At 22.9% G+C, this 20,000-nt stretch overlaps 7 protein-coding genes and 2 pseudogenes across 7 annotated transcripts in view; all 9 read left to right on the top strand.

Moving 5' to 3' along the window:
* Positions 1–623: 623 nt before the first annotated feature.
* Positions 624–3,584, top strand: secG (ankyrin repeat-containing protein; the record flags this gene model as incomplete). Its single annotated transcript, XM_632122.1, has 1 exon — positions 624–3,584. The coding sequence occupies one exon, from the start codon at positions 624–626 to the stop codon at positions 3,582–3,584; it is 2,961 nt and encodes a 986-aa protein (XP_637214.1).
* A 1,552-nt stretch (positions 3,585–5,136) lies between these two features.
* Positions 5,137–7,080, top strand: DDB_G0287477 (hypothetical protein; the record flags this gene model as incomplete). The annotated part of the gene is made up of 1 exon (XM_632121.1): positions 5,137–7,080. One exon carries the CDS (start codon positions 5,137–5,139, stop codon positions 7,078–7,080), a length of 1,944 nt encoding a protein of 647 aa, XP_637213.1.
* A 751-nt stretch (positions 7,081–7,831) lies between these two features.
* Positions 7,832–8,641, top strand: DDB_G0287475 (hypothetical protein; the record flags this gene model as incomplete). The annotated part of the gene is made up of 1 exon (XM_632119.1): positions 7,832–8,641. One exon carries the CDS (start codon positions 7,832–7,834, stop codon positions 8,639–8,641), a length of 810 nt encoding a protein of 269 aa, XP_637211.1.
* A 1,452-nt stretch (positions 8,642–10,093) lies between these two features.
* DDB_G0287493 lies at positions 10,094–10,766 on the top strand (annotated as a pseudogene; the record flags this gene model as incomplete).
* Positions 10,767–11,575: 809 nt separating this feature from the next.
* On the top strand, positions 11,576–12,956 carry DDB_G0287491 (paramecium surface antigen repeat-containing protein; the record flags this gene model as incomplete). The annotated part of the gene is made up of 4 exons (XM_632116.1): positions 11,576–11,671; positions 11,785–11,911; positions 11,992–12,413; positions 12,525–12,956. 4 exons carry the CDS (start codon positions 11,576–11,578, stop codon positions 12,954–12,956), a joined length of 1,077 nt encoding a protein of 358 aa, XP_637208.1.
* Positions 12,957–13,554: 598 nt separating this feature from the next.
* cnrG (paramecium surface antigen repeat-containing protein) lies at positions 13,555–14,863 on the top strand (the record flags this gene model as incomplete). Its single annotated transcript, XM_632115.1, has 4 exons — positions 13,555–13,644; positions 13,751–13,905; positions 14,034–14,355; positions 14,447–14,863. 4 exons carry the CDS (start codon positions 13,555–13,557, stop codon positions 14,861–14,863), a joined length of 984 nt encoding a protein of 327 aa, XP_637207.1.
* A 788-nt stretch (positions 14,864–15,651) lies between these two features.
* DDB_G0295701 (paramecium surface antigen repeat-containing protein) lies at positions 15,652–16,965 on the top strand (the record flags this gene model as incomplete). The annotated part of the gene is made up of 4 exons (XM_632114.1): positions 15,652–15,747; positions 15,837–15,991; positions 16,122–16,446; positions 16,540–16,965. The coding sequence occupies 4 exons, from the start codon at positions 15,652–15,654 to the stop codon at positions 16,963–16,965; spliced, it is 1,002 nt and encodes a 333-aa protein (XP_637206.1).
* A 672-nt stretch (positions 16,966–17,637) lies between these two features.
* Positions 17,638–19,112, top strand: DDB_G0287473 (annotated as a pseudogene; the record flags this gene model as incomplete).
* A 326-nt stretch (positions 19,113–19,438) lies between these two features.
* Positions 19,439–20,000, top strand: part of DDB_G0287471 (paramecium surface antigen repeat-containing protein) — a gene marked incomplete at both ends in the record, with an annotated part of 1,381 nt that continues 819 nt past the window's right edge. The window contains 3 exons of the mRNA XM_632113.2: positions 19,439–19,531; positions 19,676–19,817; positions 19,900–20,000. The exon at positions 19,900–20,000 is cut by the window's right edge and continues 291 nt beyond it. Coding sequence (XP_637205.2) covers positions 19,439–19,531; positions 19,676–19,817; positions 19,900–20,000 — 336 coding nt within the window. The remainder of the gene's footprint in view (positions 19,532–19,675; positions 19,818–19,899) is intronic.

Raw genomic sequence — 20,000 nt, 5'->3', positions numbered from 1 at the left:
ATAATAATAATAATAATAATAATAATAATAATAATAATAATAAAGATTTTTTAATTTTTTTTTTTTTTTTTAATAATTTTATTATTATTTTTTTTATTTTTTTGTGTATTTTATTTTATTTTATTTATTTTTTTTTATTTTAATTTTTTTTTTTGATTTAGGTTTTATTCTCATATAGAAAACTAAATATTTTAATAATAATATAATGTCAATAATATTATTAAAATAAAAACAACTATAATTAATTATTTATTATAAAAAAAGTATTTTTTTTTTTTTTTTTTTTTTTTTTTTTTTTTTTTTGGACGATAAAAATAAACCCCAAATTTCAATTTTTGTTTGTGTTTGGGTTTGCTTTGGGTTTGGGGTGGTTTTTTTTTTTTCTTTATTTTTAAAATTAACACACCTTTCTAATTCTTTTTTTACTCAAATATTACCAAAATAGAATTATAGAAATTTTTTTTTAAAAAAAAAAAAAAAAAAAAAAAGTGAATAAAGGAAAAATATTGTAGTCTAAGAAAAAAAAAAAAAAAAAAAAAAAGGAAAATAATAATAATAATAATTAGAGGCTAAAGGGGAAAAAAAAATATATATATATTTTTTTTTTTAATTAATATAAAAAAATGGGATCAACATCAAATTCAACAAAGAATACAGGATCAACAACAACAACAACAACAACAGCAGCACCAGCAACAACAGCAAAACATTCAAATTCAGCACCAACAAGACCATCAGTACATTATTATTCATCTACAGGTGATATTGAAAAGTTATCAAATCTTTTGAATAATTCAGCAACATCACCAGATACACCAGATTCTGAAAAGAGAACACCATTACATCATGCAGCATTTTGTGGATCAGCAGCATGTGTAAACTTTTTGTTAGATAAGAAAGCAAATGCCAACATTAAAGATTCAGCAGGTAATACTCCCTTGCAATGGGCATCAAGTAGAGGACATTTAGAGTGTATCAAACTATTGGTAGAAAAAGGTGGAGTGGACGTTAATACCAAAGATGATAAAAATGGTACGCCACTACACAAAGCATCATTATTTGCATCAGCAGAATGTGTACTATATTTATTAAATGGTAAAGCAGATCCAAGAGCAGTGACAACCAATGGTGAAACACCGTTACATCATGCATCTGCTGGTGGTAATCCACAATGTGTAGAGTTGTTGATTAAGGCCGACTCCAAAGTGAATGCAGTGGACAATGATTGTATCACACCATTACATCAAGCTTCATTTAGTGGTCATTCAAGTTGTGTATCATTATTATTGAAAAAGGGCGCAAAAGTGGATCCTCGTGACATTCATGGTATTTCACCATTACACAATGCCGCATCTGCAGGCTATGTAGATTGTGTTGAGCAATTGGTAAGAAATGGTGAGAACATCAATTGTGTCGATATCGAGGGTGTCACACCGTTACATCATACATGTTTCAATGGTAACCTACAATTAACCAAACGTTTAATAGAGTTAGGAGCAAAGATTAATATGGTGGATGAAATGGGTGAAACACCATTACATAAAGCAGCATTCAATGGACATAAAGAAGTTTGTGAATATCTTTTATATTTAGATCCAACAATGATCGATTGCAGAGATAGTCGTCAATCAACTTCACTTCATTTGGCAGCATTCAATGGTTTACTTGATATGGTAGATCTACTCATTCGTTATAAAGCACAAATCAATATCAAGGATGAAGAGGGGGCAACACCACTACACAAAGCATCATTCAATGGCCATTCATCTTGTGCCAAGCTATTGGTCGATAAAGGAGCACCCATTTGCATCGTTGATAGTCAAGGCGCAACACCATTACATAAAGCAGCATTCAATGGTAGAAGTAAATGTTTGGCAACATTGATCAGAAGTGGTGCTGAATTGGAGGTTAAAGATAGTCAAGGTGGTACGCCCCTACATAATGCAGCCTACAATGGTCATTCGGATTGTTGTAGAATCCTCTTGAAAAAGGGTGCAAATGTTAATGCCGTCGACACCCATTCAAGTACACCATTACATTTGGCAAGTGCAGCTGGTGCTCGTGATACAGTGGATGTGTTAATTCAATTTAAGGCACGTATTGATGCTAAAAACTTTGCAGGTAAAACTCCATTGGTTTATGCCATCAAAAAGAATCATTCCGATGTGGCTCGTGTTTTAATTAGAGCGGGTGCAGATTTAGATCAAGTTAGTCTACGTTCATCAGTTGATTTCACAAAAACCTTTGGTACCGAGAATCATGATGAAATCTATCAAATCGTCAATAAACGTGAATCATCCAATCATGAAGTCGATGAACTTCAATTGGCTTTGGAACAACAGGCCAAAGAAGATATGGAACAATTGGCCGCAGAGAAACAAAAATTGTTATTGATTAAAGCTGCAATCGCTCAATTTAATAGCCATCCAAAGAAAGGTATTGAATTCATTGTTGCCAATGGTGTAATTAGTGAAAAGAATCCAAAAGAGGTTGCACATTTCCTTTTGACTCATAGTGAACTTTCAAAACAATCCATTGGTGAGTATATTGGTGAAGGTGATGATTTCAACCTTCAAGTACTCCATGCATTTGTAGATGAATTAAACTTTTTTGGATTGGATTTCGATGTGGCATTACGTAAATATCTACTCACTTTTAGATTGCCTGGTGAAGCTCAAAAGATCGATCGTATGATGGAGAAATTTGCATCACAATTCTATCAACATAATCCAGAGAATAAGGTATTTGTAAATCAAGATGCTGTCTATGTATTGGCTTTCTCTGTGATTATGTTAAACACTGATGCTCATAATCCAAACATAAAGAAGAAAATGACCAAAGCTGAATTCCTTCGTAATAATAGTGGTATCAATAGTGGTGATGATTTACCACCCGATTTCATGGAGAATCTTTATGATAAAATCGTTACCAACGAAATTAAGATGGAGCGTGATGGTAATCAAGCAAATCAACATGTTGAAAAGAAAGGTTGGTTAACAAAGCAAGGTGGTAGAATTAAGACTTGGAAGAAGCGTTGGTTCATATTGACCGCCAATTGTTTACTCTACTATAAGACCCCTCAAGATCATGAACCTTGTGGTATCATTCCATTGGAGAATGTTGTCGTCACCATCGACCCACAGAAAAAGTTTTGTTTTATGCTTCATTCCTCACAGGAGCAAATGAAAGCTTGTAAATTGAATTCCGATGGTACTTTGGTTCAAGCAAATCATGCCGCTTATTTTATCGCCGCTGCAAATATGGCCGAAATGGATAGTTGGGTTCAATCAATTAAATCAAACATTCATAGTAATCCAAACTTTGAACAACTCTTAAAAAGAAAAGCTGAAACCATTAGAGGTCGTGGTAAAGTTTCTACAAAACCAATTCAAAATAGAAAACAAACAATCTCTGGTCCACCACCTTCAACCACCACCACCACAACTTCAACCGCCTCAAATAATGTCACTTCTGTTGGTAGTCCTCCAAATAGTGGTAGTGTATTAAATTCAAGTGGTAGTAAACCTGTAACTTTTTCTTCAACTTCTTCTCCAGTTCAACAACAAACTTCTGCATTATCTTAAAAAAAAAAAAAAAAAAAAAAAAAACAAATCAACAAAACAAAGTTTGTATTGTTTTTATATTATATATTGTAATAATTAATATTTATAAATAACTAAATAAAATTAAATAAATTAAAAAATAATTAGTTTTCATTTTTTGTAATTGTGGGAATGAACAAAAAGATTTTTTTTTTTTTGGTGATTTTTATTCATTTATTTTTTTTTGTATTTATATATTAATTTCATTTAGACATATTAATTTCAGCAGGACAATTTTAACATATTAATTTCAGCCTAAAAACAGGTGTTATATGCTGAAATTAATATGGCTGGTGAATTACCATAGTAATTTTGGCATGGGACATCCAAACCAGATAACTGAGTTTTAAGAAAAATAATTTGGTCTAAATCACAATTAGAATGGCTCAGAGCAAAAGTTTAAATAGATTTGGGAAGAAAGATTAAACAATTGTTGAATTCGATCTCAAATGAGCAATGTTTGTTACTTTTTTAACTTTTATTTTAACTTTAATCAGTTCATAATATTTTTGTTGTTTTCTTTTTATTATTTTTTTTTTTTTACAACATTTTTTGTATTAGATTTTTTTATTTTTCATAAGGGTTAAAATTTCAATTTTTTTTTATTTTTTTTCCCCACTTTTATAAGTGCAACAAGATAATTTTGAATAATGTAAAAAATTGAAAATCTTTATTTAATTATAAGTTATCAAAAAAAAAAATTAAAAATAAAAATTAATTTTTTGTAAAAGAAAAAAAAAAAAAATATCTTGGACATCAGTATGAGGTTGTTGTCTATTTTTACCAATTTTTTTTCTGCAAAAATCTCCTGCCACCCAAAAAAAAAAAAAAAGTTCAAGAACCTAATATGTTTTGTCAAATATTCGTTATAAAAAATAATTTTGTGAAAAAAAAAAAAAAATAACTTGTATTTTTTTTTTTTTTTTTTTTAGTTTTTTTTTTCTCATCCACAACACTTCATTATTTATCAGTTTATTTTTATAACTATAAAAAAAAAAAAAAAATCTTAAAAACAAAATTTTTTTGAAAAAAAAAAAAAAAAAATAATAATAAACAAAAAAGAGAATTTTAATTACTTTAATATGACCATGGGTAAATAAAAAAAAAAAATAAAAAAAAAACCTCTTCAAATGTCATTGATTTATTTTGTTACTTAAATAATTTTTTATTTTATTTTATTTTATTTTATTTTATTTTATTATTAAAATAATCAAAACCATAAATATAAATTTTTAAAGTAAATACTTGTATATACAATGTTCATTTTAAGTAAAAGATTGTGTTCAACCTTTTTGCAGGTATTAATTTTACAAATTGGGATCAAACAATTGGTTTGAATTAAAAAAAAAAAAAAAAAACCCACCATTAATTTTTTATTTTTTTTTTTTAAAATTTTTTGGTAATTACCAAAGAGATTTTATTTGAAAAAAAAAAAATCAAAAAAAAAAGTTTTTTTTTTTTGATAAAACTTTTTTTTTTTTTAATTCAAACCAATACTGAAAAAAAAAAAAAAAGAATTATAAAATTATCATATATGATTAAAAAAATTTATTTTTATATATTAATTATTTTATATTATAATACTTTTGTGATTTCTTTTGATATTGCAGTTAATTATAATGTTGAAAGAAATTATAATTCATTTGAAGAGTGTGGTTTAGCAGATGAACCAGTATGTACATCATTAGAGGATGCTGGGAATAGAGCGATTTTATTATCAAAAATTGAAAATCAAAATAATCCAAATAGCATTATCATTAGTGGCGATATCAACCAATCATCAATTACAACAGCGGTTACATTAGGAAATTTATATAATTATTGTGGTATTTTATGGATTAAATCAAGTAGTGACACGACCAATGTAAACATTGATGGAGGTGGCAGCTCGACAACACAGCCATTTCTTAGCATTCAAGAAGCAGTTCAACCAAATTCAACCTACCCGTGTGCAACACAGAGACGGTTCCTTTTTGCAGGTATTAATTTTACAAATTGGGATCAAACAATTGTGAAAATTAACATCAATCAAGAAACAAACCCAACTCCACAAGATAGTTCAAAATATGTTGCAATATTTTTTAGATTTGTAAATATAATTTCTTCAAGTAGTATAATTAATATTTATCCGATAAATGACAGTGATGCTGATGAAATTGTTTATAAAAAAGACTCAATATTGGTTTACTTTATTTCAACAACTGGTTATAACTTAAGGTCACCACCATCACCATCACCATCAACAAATGCATTGGTATCCAATGGTGATTTTATTTCACCAATTTATATAGTGGGTGGCAGTATTGTTTATATTTTAGATGTGGAGAATAGTGAGTTCTTGTCAACGCCTTTTATATTCATAAGGTCTGGTGATGTGTCAAATTCAGGGTTGGAGTCAATATCAAATAGTTATTTTTCAAGTCCATTCATATTATCAATCAACTCAACTGTTAGATTACTAGATTTTAATTTCTTTAATAATCAATTATCCACATTTATATATTTTTATAAATGTTTCTCTCCTTTTTCATCATCAGTTTTAACAAGATTAGAAAATATTAAATTCTCAAATATTACTACTAGTAGTAGTAGTAGTAGTAGTAGTAGTGGTAGTAGAAGTAGTAGTAGTAGTATTGCAATTAACCAAAATTCAACATATGGTCAATATAAATTTGAATCAGCATTTACAGTACTAAAAGAATCAAATTTATTTTTAAAGGATTATTTAAAGTATTCACCATCAAATACAATTGAAAATGATTTAGTCTATATAGAAAATAGTACACTGGAATTTGAGTTTAAACTGTTTTTTCCTTTAATCTCTTCAAATCGTTTATTCAACTCTATCAATAGTTTTTTAACTTTAACCAATTTAAATCTATCTTTTAGTCAATCTCCAATCATTGGTAATAACTCTACCGTATACCTTAAACTTATGACAATATCAAATAATACTATTTGTGGTTGCAAAGAATGCAATTTCTATCAAGATGATACTAAAATTAATACTGATTATTATCCATGCAGTTCACCAACAGAAGCACCAACTAATATACCAACAACAACAGGAGTATCAACAACTACAGGAATATCAACAACAACAACAACAACAACAACAACAACTACAACAACAACAACAACAACAACAACAACAACAACAACAACAGGAACATCAGAAATTCCAATTCATACAAGAAAACCACAAAAAAATTATAGAACAAGGAATATTGTTATTATTTTAACTATTTTAGGAACAGCATCAATTTTATCACTAGTTATAATTTCATTGGTTTATAAAAGATATATGACAAAGAAATATTTAGTAGATACATTTTCATTTAATGATAAGAGTAGTTTTGATGATAATTTAAATGCAGTTGCAGAAGAAGATGAAAAAGCAGTTTCTCCTGATATTAATTTATCAACAATAGCATATGAACATCAATATGAAGATAGTGCAGAACTAGATAAATCATAAGAAAAAGATTTCTCTTTTTTATATTAATTTCAAATAATTTAGGTTCCTAAGATTTTAGTGTTCCTTTTTGATTTCAAGAATAATACCACCATATGGTGGTGGTCGAACTGAAAAAAAAAAAAAAAAAAAAAACAGTTTTCAATCATTTCTTGTTCACTTTTTTTTTTTTACATGTAAAAATTCATGAAAAAAAAAAAAAATAGAGAAATTCTCAGTATTTCCTTTTTTTCAAGTTTTTTTTTCTTTATTCACAAGGCTTTTTCCTTTTTTTCCAAAAAAATAAAGAATCATTCAACCCACCACAATAATAATTCCTTAAATAAAAAGAAAAATTCGCATATGTGGCAAAAGAACCAGAAATAAATAATTAAAAAAAATAAAAATAAATAAAATAATACCATTAATTTTTTTTTTTTTTGTAAAACTTTGTGATATTTTTGTCATGACTTTAAAAATAAGTTAAAATGAAGTGTGTTTTTGAGCTTTACAAAAAAAAAAAAAAAAAAAAAAAAAAAAATAACCAAATCTCAAGTTTTGAGTATGATTCTTAGTTTATAAAAAAAAAAAAAAAAAAAATAATTCTTGTAAAGTTTACATTTTTTTTTTTTCTTATTTAAACAGAGTTTTTTTTTTTTTTTTATTAAATCAAAATTACAATATTTTTTTATAAATAATTATTTACTTTATTTATTTTATTCATCAAAATTATATTTCAATATACTTTAATTATTTTTATTATTAAAAACACACAATGTTTAAATTTTATTCAATTTTCTTTTTAATTTATTTAGTTTCTCTTTTCAGTTTTTCCAATTCACTAATTTCAAATTATGTCCCAATTACAGGCTCCAGTATTATGACACCGGCTGATTTTTCACGTGCTTCGTTACTTCTTAATGATGATCAAACAAGTATTTTAATTTTGGCAAGTTCAATTCAAGTTGAAAACCCATCGGATGTGTTTAATATTACATTTAGTAAATATTTTTTAAATAATATAATTGCATTATCAAATAATGATTTATTTGGAGCATCATCACATTATCAAAATTTAATTTCCTTATATAATAATGCAAATAATTTGGGAATTGTTAGTTTAAATAATACAGTTGGTTATTTAAATACTCTTACAAAATTTACAAATATGGATACAAGTAGATTTAATACAATTTCATCATCAATTAATAATTTAATTACAAATATTGATTCAGTTAAACAATCAGCTATAACATTAGCAACTTTAATGAATAATACAAAAAATTCCTTATCACCAAATTCACCAAATGTTGCCACCTATCAAGTTGTAATCAGTAATTATGAATTGGTCATTAAATCAGTATTATCAGTTTCTTCACATTTAAATAATTTGAAAACTCCTCTCAATGAAATTGCAAATTTAATGCCAAATTTTATTAATGAAGTTAACCTTTATTCCCAATTCATTTTAACTGATGCCCTTTATATGAGTCATATGAATATTTTAATTAAACAAATTTTATTATCAAGTGATACACTCTATAGTAGATCATTATTATTATCAAGATTAAAAGATTTATTTTAATAATTGAATTAAAAAAAATAAAAATTAATTTTTTATAAAATTTAATAAAAAGTTGTATAAATAAATAAATAAAAAATATAAATTCATTTCTATCATCTTAATATTAAAAATATAAATAATAGTATACTGGAAAAAATAATTGGAAAACTCTAATAATAATAATATTAAATTTTAATATAAAGTTTTTATAACCATTTTGTAAAAAAAAAAAATAGGAAATGAACTGGAATAAAAAAAAAAATTCCTATTAAAAAAAAATATGTGTGGAAAAAAAAAAAATAATAATACATATATTAATTTGGTTTAATTATTTTAAAAATATATTTGTTTATGGTGTTGTGTTTTTTGGTAGGTTTAAAGTGATCAAAAAATTATCATTCAAACTTGTATACTATATTCATAACAATCTTGAAGGTTGATGGCTATATCAAGAGGATCATCAGAAGTCCATGTGAAGGGAATTTATTGGTTTCAGAAACATCATATGGATGAATGATACATCTGAAATTTTAAAACATTATTATTAATTGAGGCATTTTTATTATATTGAGTTAAAATTTTATTGTGGAATTTTCCACCTTTTTTTTTTTTTTCTTTTTTTGCTTTTTAAAATCTTTATTTTCCCACTAATTTTTTTTTTCCTCATAAATTTTTTTTTTTATACTCATTCATTATTTGTTTTTTTTTATTTGTATTAAAATTTTTTCAATGAAAACTAAATAATGAACAGGTTTATTAATTTGATTTTAATTTTACCTAATTTAATTTATTTTTAATTTTTTTTTTTTTTTTTCCTCACCAATTTTTTTTTTTCAACCCAAAAACTTTTTTTATACCAGTTCAATATAAAAAAATATTAAATGAAAAGTACTAATAATATTTTAAAAAAATATAAAACGAAAAGGACTAATAATATTTTAAAAATGTTTTTTTTTTTTTTTTAAAAAAAAAAATTGATATTCTACTGGATTATTTTAAATAAAGAGAATTATTCTGTCATTTACAAGAAAATGATTAAAATCAAAAGTTAGAAATTTTTTTTATTTTTTTTTCTTTTTATTAATTGTTAAGAGTATAAAATAATTAAAAAAAAGCATTAAAAAAAAAAAAAAAAAGATTTAAGAAATTATTGGTTTGATCACCAAAAGATGATAAGATCAAAAAAAAAAAATAAAAAAAAAAAAGAATTATGTTTTTATTTTTTTCTTTTTTTTTTAGAAACCTAGGGAAAAAATTTAAATATCTTTTGTGTTTCTAAAATATTTTTTTTAAAAATTTTTTAGGGGAATTATGCTTTGGAAACGTATTTTTTTTTGGGAATCTAGGAAAAGATTAAAAAAATAAAAAAAAAAATTTTAAAATTTAGATTGACCGTGGATTGGTTGTTAGTTTTTTTTTTCAAAAAATTTTTATTTTGGATTTAATAAATAAAGAAAAAAAAAAAAAAATAAAATGAAATGTCTTTTGGATAAAAAAAAAAGTTTACCAATGTTTGGATTTTGAGTTTTCAACTCTTGGTGAAAACTGTGAATTAAATTTAAATTGTGCTACTGATGAATTTGTTTGTTTAAAATGTAAATTGTATTCAAAAGATTGTGCCAGTAATGACGCCAATTGCAATTATAACGAGTATTGTGAAACAACTGGATATACCCCTAATGTAGGTTACAGTAGTTCTTGCAAATTAATCAAGTTGTAGGGTGAAAATTGTACTAAAACAAATAATTGCTTAGGTAGTTTGATATGTGGGAAAAGAAATAGTTGTGTTCAAAGGTCACTCTTTGAAGTAGGTGGAGATTGTTCAGGAAACGGTGTTTGTGATTATAATAAAGGATTAATGTATGTTTTGAAATGGAGTTTAATTCAAATAAAATGGTACAATAATAATTAACATTTATTATTATTATTATTATTATTAATATTAATATAATTATTATTATTATTTAGTGCTCAAATGATATTTGCATAGAATATGTCGAACCAAGCTTAAGTTCATGCAATCCAAATGATACAAATAATACATGTCCCGGCTATCTAACTTGTGGCTGTTCTGATAGCAAATGTTATAATGCACGATCAAATCCAATAGAAAATGCTAAATATTATTCAAATGATTTGATACCTGGTGTGTATATTCATTATTTTATCTCTTATTTTTGTATTTTTTTTTGAAAATTTTTCTATCTAAAAGGCAGTGAGTTTTCACACTAAATTTTGGCATGGGACAACTAAAATACACTATGTATAACTGGTGTTAAAATACATTAATTTTTTTTTTTTTTTTTTTTTTTTTTTTTTTTTTTTTTTTTTTTTTTTTTTAATTAAAAATAATTTATATAACAAAAACAATTTAAACTTATTTTAAACAATTATTTGATTATTTAAAAATTAAATAACAATTTACTTCATAGTTCGGGCCAAATTTGTTTTTTTTTTTTTTTTATTAATAATTTGATATTTAGTGCGAAAAAAAAAAAATAAGATATTTTTTAAAAAAAATACATGAAAATCAAAATTAAAATTAACAAAAAAAAATTTAAAAAAAAAAAATCTAATTTAATTTTAGTTTTGATTTTCATTAATTTCTTTTGGTAATAGCTTTTTTTTTTTTTTTTTTTTGTTTGAAAGAAATTGTAAATTGAAAATTGTTTGGTTGAATTAAAAAAAAAAAAAAAAAAGATATTGTTTTTTTAGGAAATGAAGACGATATTAAAACACGTGGCTTTTCAAATAATATTGAAAAATATAATTATTAATTGATGTGTTAAGGGGGTATAAAAATTGGTTTTTTTGGTTTTTAATTTTTTTTTTTTTTCTTTTTTTTTTTCTTTTTTTTTTTTTTTTAATTTTTTTTTTTATCGATATTCTTTATTATCTCCAATATTATTTTATTTTTATTATCATAAAGTTATAAAAAAAAAAAAAAAAACTTAAATGAAAATTAACTCAATTTTATTTATTATTCTATTAATTTTATTTTACAATGTTGTAAATAGTAGTTGTCCAAATTGTTTGAAAGAAAATGACATTGTATGTAAATAAATTGAAAAAAAAAAAAAAAAAAAAAAAAAAAAAAAAAAAAAAAAAAAAAATGATTAATATTATTAATATAAAAAATAAAAATAAAAATAAAAATGAAATAGTGTGACTCAGGAGGAACATGTAGTGATGATACAAAATGCTTGAGCAATAACTCTTCTTCCCCAAGATGTACCAAATACTTGAAAAGTGGTGATAAATGTGATCCAGGTGTTTATTTATGTATTCTTGGTATGTCACAAATAAAAAAAAAAAAAAAAAAAAAAAAAAAAAATATTAATTTAAATATAAATCAAATTTCCTCTTAACAGGTACTAGTTGTATTTTGGATAAAAGTAATGTTTATAGATGTTTGGATTACGGTTTTAGATCTCTTGGTGAACAGTGTCAATTACAATCTGATTGTGTTGATCAACTTGATTGTATTAATAATGTATGTTCACATGACCCTACTAAATATACACACTGTCATGATATTGATGAAAGTTGCAATTATGATGAATATTGTTATTGTACAGCAAGTTCAAATTGTGTATGTCAAAAAATTAATACACAAGGTTCACCATGCAATTATTCACGAGATTGTTTAGGTGGATTGACATGTAATAGCGGAGTTTGTGGCAATCCACAACTCATTGAATTAGGTGGTAGTTGTTTGGGTACTTATAATTGTGACAACAATAATGATTATTGTTATTATAATGGTTTTTGTGATTACAATAAAGGATTATATGTAAGTTTTTTAAACTGAAAAAAAAAAAAAAAAAAAAAAAAAAAAAAAAAAAAAAAAAAAAAAAAAAAAAAAAAAAAAATTAATAAAATTTTATTATTATTATTATTATAGTGTTCAGATAATATTTGTCAAGAATTTGTACAACCAAGTCCAAAATCATGTAGTCCAAATGCTACAGTTAGCGAATGCTCAGCATATCAAACTTGTAGTTGTTCAGATCATGAATGTTATCAGTCTGGTATATATCCACCAGAAAGTCTCAAAATGATTGCATCATCCCAATTGGAAAAGTGCGCATATGATAACAAGTGCTCACTTAATGTTAATTTATATTCATCAGAGTCCTGTCTTTCAAAACATTGTAGAAAAGAAATTTGTCAACGTTATGTTGGTGATTACAAGGTTAAAGAAGAAGATGATTGTGGAAAGGAAGAACTTAGAGCAGATTTATTATTTTGCAGTAGTAACTCTTCATCTAAAATCTCTCAGTCATTAACCTATTTACTTATTGTTTTATTTATTGTTTTTCAAATTATTTTTTAAAAACTATTAAAACAATATCTTTTGAATTCAATTATTTTTTATTATTAATTTTTTAAAATAAATATCACTTAGTTACAATTGTTAGATGTGTGTACCATTTTTAATATAAATTTCATATGTATTGGTTGTGTGTTTTTAAAATTATTTTATTTTATTTTAGTTTTTTTTTTTTTTTTTATTTTTTTATTTATTTATCAAGAAAATATGATTTTAAAATTATTCTAAAAGAAATGACCAACCTGTAGATTTTTTTTTTTCAGTAATCAAAGAATTCTTACTCCTAAAATTTTTTTTTTTTTTTTTTTATTTTTAATTTTTTTATTTTTTTATTTTATTTTTTAAAAATATATTTTTCCTATAAAATAAAGAATAAGTAATTTTTTTTTTTCTTTTTTTTTTTCTTTTTTTTTTTTCTTTTTTTTTAATTTTTTAATTTTATTTTTTATAAAGATATTTTTCCCTAGAAAATAAAGAAGAATAAGTAATTTTTTTTTTTCTATTTTTTTTTTTTTTTTTTTCCCAAAAGAAAAACTGGGAGAGGAAAAAAAGTAAATAATTTTTTTTATAAATTTTTTTTTTTATTATCCAAAAACTAAAAATGAAAAGAAACTTAATTCCATTATTTATTTTTATATTTTTATTTAGTGTTGTAAATAGTTGTCAAATTTGTTTGAAAGAAAATGATATTGTATGTAAATAATTTAAAATAATAAAATAATAATATTTAAAAAAAAAAAAAAAAAAAAAAAAAAATTTAATATTGAAATTATATTAATTGATTATAAAAAATAAAGTGTGGAATTAACAATCATGAAATGTGTAGCTATGATACAACTTGCTTTAATAATACTTATGAACCATCGAATCAAAATTTAAAATGTACCAAATACTTGAGAGAGGGTGATGAATGTGGAGCTGGTAATTTAAGAGATTTATGTATTGAGGGTAAGTTATAGTTTTATAATTTTTAAAAATTATATTAAAAAAATATATAGAATTTTAATACATATATATTAATAAAAAATATCAATTTTTGTCAGGTACTTTATGTCTTATGGATAAAAATAAAATTTACAGATGTTTTTCAAATAAATTCGCAACTTTAACTGAATATTGTGAATTAAATACTGATTGTGCAACTGATGAACTTGTTTGTAATAACAATGAATGTAGATTGAAACCTTCTGCAAATTGTAATGGTTTGAATTCCAATTGTAATTATGATGAATATTGTTTAGGAAATTCTTGTGCAAAAATAAAATTGGAGGGTGAATCGTGCATTTATAATAGCCAGTGTTTAGGTCCAATGTCTTGTAAAAATAATGTTTGCTCTAATCAACTCCTTGGATTAGGTGCTAATTGCAAATATGATGTGTGTAATTACAATAGAGATTTATATGTAAGTAGTTAATAAATAAAATTAAATAAATTAAAATATTATTAACTTTTTTTTTTTTTTTTTTAATATTATTATTATTATTATTATTAAGTGCTCAGATGATATATGCATTGAATATTTTGAACCAATAAAGAAATCATGTAATCCTAATGCTACTTATAGTCAATGCTCAGAACTTCAAAAATGTAGTTGTTCAGATGAAAAATGTTATAGATATTTACCAACCCCAATGGAAAGATTTAAAGCTTCAGACGATTTGTATAAGTGTGCATTTGATAATAAATGCTCATTGGATGAATCACTTTTTTATAATACAAAATCCTGTGTTTCAAAAAATTGTAAAGAAATAATATGTGGTTTTTCAGATACCTTTGGTGCTAAAGAAAGTGACGATTGTGGAAAGAATGCATTTTTTAGAGATAGATACTGTAATTCTTCAATTAAACTCGCTCAATCAATAACTTCTTTATTCATTATTTTATTTTTTGGTTTTGTAATTACTTTTTAATTTTATTTCTGGTAATAAAAATATTAAAATAAAATAAATTTAAATAATCATTTTTTATTTTTTATTTTAATTAATTATATTAAAATGGTTTTTTATGATCATAATTATATTAAAATGGTTTTTTATAAATGATCATAATGTAATTTTTTTTTAAAAAAAATTGAAATTCTTTCTGTTACCCATTAATGGTTGATATATATTTTAAACATAAAATATAATTTCAATAAAAAAAATAAGTAAATAAAATATAAATAATTAAATTAAAAATTGATTGTTTTTTTTTTTTTATTTTTTATTTTTTGTTTTTTTTTAAAATTTACCAAGAAAAAATGTGATTAAAATTTATTGTAGCAGAACTGATAAAACTACTCTTTGTAAATAAAACAACTCTTTTTTGGGTTGAAATTTTTTTTTTTTTTTTTTTTTTTTTTATAAAAAAATGGGTAATTACAATTATTAGTTAAAAAATGATTGGTGTGAAAAAAAAGTTTATTTTTTTTTTTTTTTTAAAACTTTTTTCAAATAAACAAACCCTAAAAAAAAAAAAATTTATTTTTTATTTTTTTTAAAAAAGATATTTTTCCCTGGAACAAAGGACAAGCACTTTTTTTGTTATTTTTTTTTTTTTTAAGAGAAAAAAAGATATTATTATAAATTTTCCAAGAAAGCAAAGTTTAAATTTGAAAAATTAGAGGATTGATTAAAAATTTTTAAGAGTAATGCCTTTGAATTTTTGTATAAATAAAAGAATTTTTTTTTTTTTTTTTTTTATTATTCAAAAACTAAAAATGAAAAAAAACTTACTTCCATTATTTATTTTTATATTATTTTTTTACAGTGTTGTAAATAGTAGTTGTCCAATTTGTTTGGAAGAAAATGATATTGTATGTAAATCTTTAAAAATATTAAAATAAAATTAATTAAAAAAAAAAAAAAATAATTAATAATAATTTTAATTGATTAAAAAAAAAAGTGTGGGACTATAGGAACTTGTAGCTATGGTACAACTTGCTTTAAAAACTCTTCTCTACCATCAAGTCAAATTAGAAAATGTACCAAATTCTTGGGAGAGGGTGATGAATGTGGAATTAGTAATTTTAAAGATTTATGTGTTGGTGGTAAGTTATCGTTTTATAATTTTTAAAAATTATATTAAAATAATATATTGTAATATAATAGCAATATATTATTATATATTAATTTAATATCAATTTTTGTCAGGCACTTCATGTCTTTTGGATAAAAATAATGTTAAAAGATGTTTGTACCATAGTTTCGCGACTTTAGGTGAGTATTGTGAATTAGATACGGATTGTGCAACTGATCAACTTTCTTGTGCTAATAAGGAATGTAGATTGAAACTTTCTAAAAATTGTGATGGATCGGATTCAAATTGTAATTATGATGAATATTGTATAGATGATTCTTGTAAAAAAATAAAATTTGAGGGTGAATCGTGCACTTCCTCAAGCCAATGCTTTGGTAAAATGTCATGTAAAAATAATGTTTGTTTTAAATCAAAACTAGTTGGATTAGGTGCTGATTGCTCTATTAATAATTGTGATTACAATAAAGAATTATATGTAAGTAGTAATAATAAAATTAAAATTAAACAATTTAAAATATTATTAACTTGTTTTTTTTTTAATTTAATTCTTTTATTATCATTATTTTAGTGCTCATATGATATTTGTATTGAATACGTTGAACCAAGCACAAAATCATGTAATCCTAATGCTACATCTAACCAATGTCCATCCGATCTAATATGTAGTTGTTCAGATGAAGAATGTTATACAATTTATCCAACTCCACCAGAAATGGATAAATATTATTATTCAGACGATTTGGATAAGTGTGCATTTGATAATAAGTGCTCAATGGGTGATGGTTATAGATATAACTCAAAATCCTGTATTTCAAAACATTGTAAAAAACAAATATGTAGTGGTTTAGTAGGTGGTTATAATATTAAAGAAAGTGATGATTGTGGAAAGAATGCATTTTTTAGAGATTCATACTGTAATTCTTCATTTAAACTCACTCAATCAATAACCTCTTTATTTGTAGTATTATTTTTTGTTTTTGTTATTACTTTTTAAATTTAATTTTATTTCCAGTAATAAAATAACAAACAATATATAAAATAAACAAATAAATATTTTTCCTAGTAATAAATTGACTAAAACTTTTTTTTTACTTTTTTTTTTTTTTTTTTTTTTTTTTTTTTTTTTTTTAATTAATTCTTAAAACCCCTTTAAAATAATTATAAAAACCTACCAATTTTTTTTTTTTTCAATTTTTAAGGGGCCTTTAAAAATCAGAAAAAAATAAAATATAAAAAATAAGATTTAAAAAAAAAAAAATCTAATTTTAGCTTGCAATTATTTTTTTTGTGTTGTAATTAATAGTTAATTGAAAAATGTTTAAATTTTTTTTTTTTTTAACTACTTTATCAAAAAATAAATTCAAACCCTTTTTTTGAAAGTAAATGTTTGTGTTTTTTAAAATTTTGATATAAAAATTGAATAATATTATTCTTGCTTTCTAGGGAATAAGTTATTTTTTTTTAAAGGTGAATGATTGTATTTTTAAAAAAAAAAAAAGATATAATATTCCTAAAAAATAAAGTTTAAGTAAGAAAAACTATTATTGCTATCTATTTTTATATTTTTTATTAATTTAGCGATGGCTTAAAAATTTTAAAGAGTAAGAAAGTTTTGTATAAAAAAAAGAATTTTTTTTTTTTTTTTTTTATTATTCAAAACCTAAAATGAAATGAAACTTAATTCCGGTATTTATTTTTATATTATTTTTTTACAGTGTTGTAAATAGTAGTTGTCCAATTTGAAAGAAAATGATATTGTATGTAAATCATAAAAATAAAACAAGATTTATTAAAAAAATAAAAAATAAAAAATTAATAAACTCTTCTTTACCATCAAATCAAATTAGGAAATGTAGAAAATACTTGAAACATGTTATGAATGTGGATTTGGTAATTTAGATGATTTATGTGTAGAAGGTAAGTTTTAAATATAAACATTTTTAAGTTAAATTAAAGAAATATAGAATAGTAATATTATTAAATATATACATATAATTATATTAATAAAATATCAATTTTTGTCAGGCACTTCATGTCTTTTGTATAGAAATGATGTTTACAGATGTTTATACTATAAATTCGCAACTTTAGGGTAATATTGCGAATTAGATACAGATTGTGCAACTAATCAACCTGATTGTATTAAAAAGGTATGTAGATTGAAACCTTCTGAAAATTATGATGGACGGAATTCCAATTGCAATTATGATGAATATCGTGTAGATGATTCTTGTAAAAAAATAAAATTTAAGGATGAATCGTGCACTTCCTTAGGCCAGTGTTTTGGTCAAATGTCATGTAAAAATGGTTTTTGCTTTAAACCAAAACTAGTTGGATTAGGTGCTGATTGCTCTATTAATAATTGTGATTACAATAAAGGATTATATGTAAGTAATAATAATAAAATTAAAAAAATTAAAATATTATTAACTTTTATATTTTTTTTTTTTTAATAATAATAAAATCAGAACGAGTGTTATAAATAAAAAAAAAAGGTAAAAAATAAAAACTAATCAAATAATTGGAAAAAAAACCACGTTGCCTGCACACCACTCGCATTCTGAAGAATAATTTATTTTAAGAAAATAAATATCTAAATTTTTTCTTTTTTTTGTTTTTTTTAATTTTTCGAGTCACCAAAAATAAGACACTTTTTTTAATTAAAATATTATTAACCTTTATATTTTTTTTTTTTTTTTTTTTTTTTTTTTTTTTTTTTTTATTATTATTTTAGTGCTCAGATGATATTTGTATTGAATATGTAGACCAAGAACAAAATCATGTAATCCTAATTCTACTTTTGATCAATGCCCATCCCTTCAAACTTGTAATTTTTCAAATGGAAAATGTTCTATGAACTATCCCCACCAAAAATGGGAAAATATTATTATTCTGACGATTTGGATAAGTGTACATTTGATAATAAGTGCTCATTGGATGGTTACAATTTAGGTGTAAATTCCTGTGTTGTTAGAAATTGCAGAAGAACAGTGTGTAGTACGTTAGTTTATAGTTAAGGTATTCAAGAAAGTGATGATTGTGGAAAGGATGTATTTTATAGAAATTTATATTGTAATTCTTCATTTAAACTCACCCAGCCAATAACTTCTTTATTCTTTATTTTATTTTTTGTTTTTGTGATTACTTTTATTACTAGTAAAAAAAATTAAAATGAATAAATTAAAATAATAATATTTTGTATTTTATTTTATTTTTTTTTTTTTTTTTTTTTTATTTTTTTTTTTTTTTTTTTTTTGATTTCTTAAAAACCTTTTTCAAATAATTAAAAATATCTACCAATAAAATTATTTTTTTTTGTTTTTATTTTTATGGGGCGTTTAAAAAATTTGAAAAAGTAAGATATGTTGTTTCTTTGAAAAAAGAGGAAAGGTGGTTAAAAAAAAAAATTTTAAAAATAGATCAATATTTTTTTTTTTTTTTTTAAAAAAAAAAAGAAAACATAAAAAATGAAAATAAACTTGGTTCTGCTATTTTTTTTAGTATTATTTTACAGTGTTGTAGATAGTAGTTGTCCAAATTGTTTAAAAGAAAATGATATTGTAAGTGGATCAAATAATTTTAAAATAAAATAAAATAAACAAATAAAATAATTGAATAAATAAAATAAATAGAAAAAAAAGATATTAAATATTTTATTTTTGTATAAAAAATAATAATAATAATAATAACTGTTAAAATATAAGTGTGGAACTAATAAAGGAAAATGTAGCTATGATACAACTTGCCTTTATAACTCTTCTCTCACATCAAATCAAACTGGGAAATGCAATAAATACTTGAGACAGGGTGATGAATGTAAAGTTGGTGAAAAATTATGTATTGCTGGTAAGTTATTGTTTTTTCAAATAATAATTACCTAAAATGGATTCAAAAAGGGTAATTAAATTAATATAACCAATTTTTTTAGGTACTTTATGTCTTTTGGATAAAGAAAATGTTTACAGATGTTTAGACTATGGGTTTGCAACATTAGGTGAAGATTGTAAATTAGATTCTGATTGTTCAACT

Source organism: Dictyostelium discoideum (genome assembly GCF_000004695.1).
Source record: "Dictyostelium discoideum AX4 chromosome 5 chromosome, whole genome shotgun sequence".
In the NCBI taxonomy this organism is placed as follows: domain Eukaryota; phylum Evosea; class Eumycetozoa; order Dictyosteliales; family Dictyosteliaceae; genus Dictyostelium; species Dictyostelium discoideum.
This window is presented reverse-complemented; position numbering and strand designations above follow the sequence as displayed.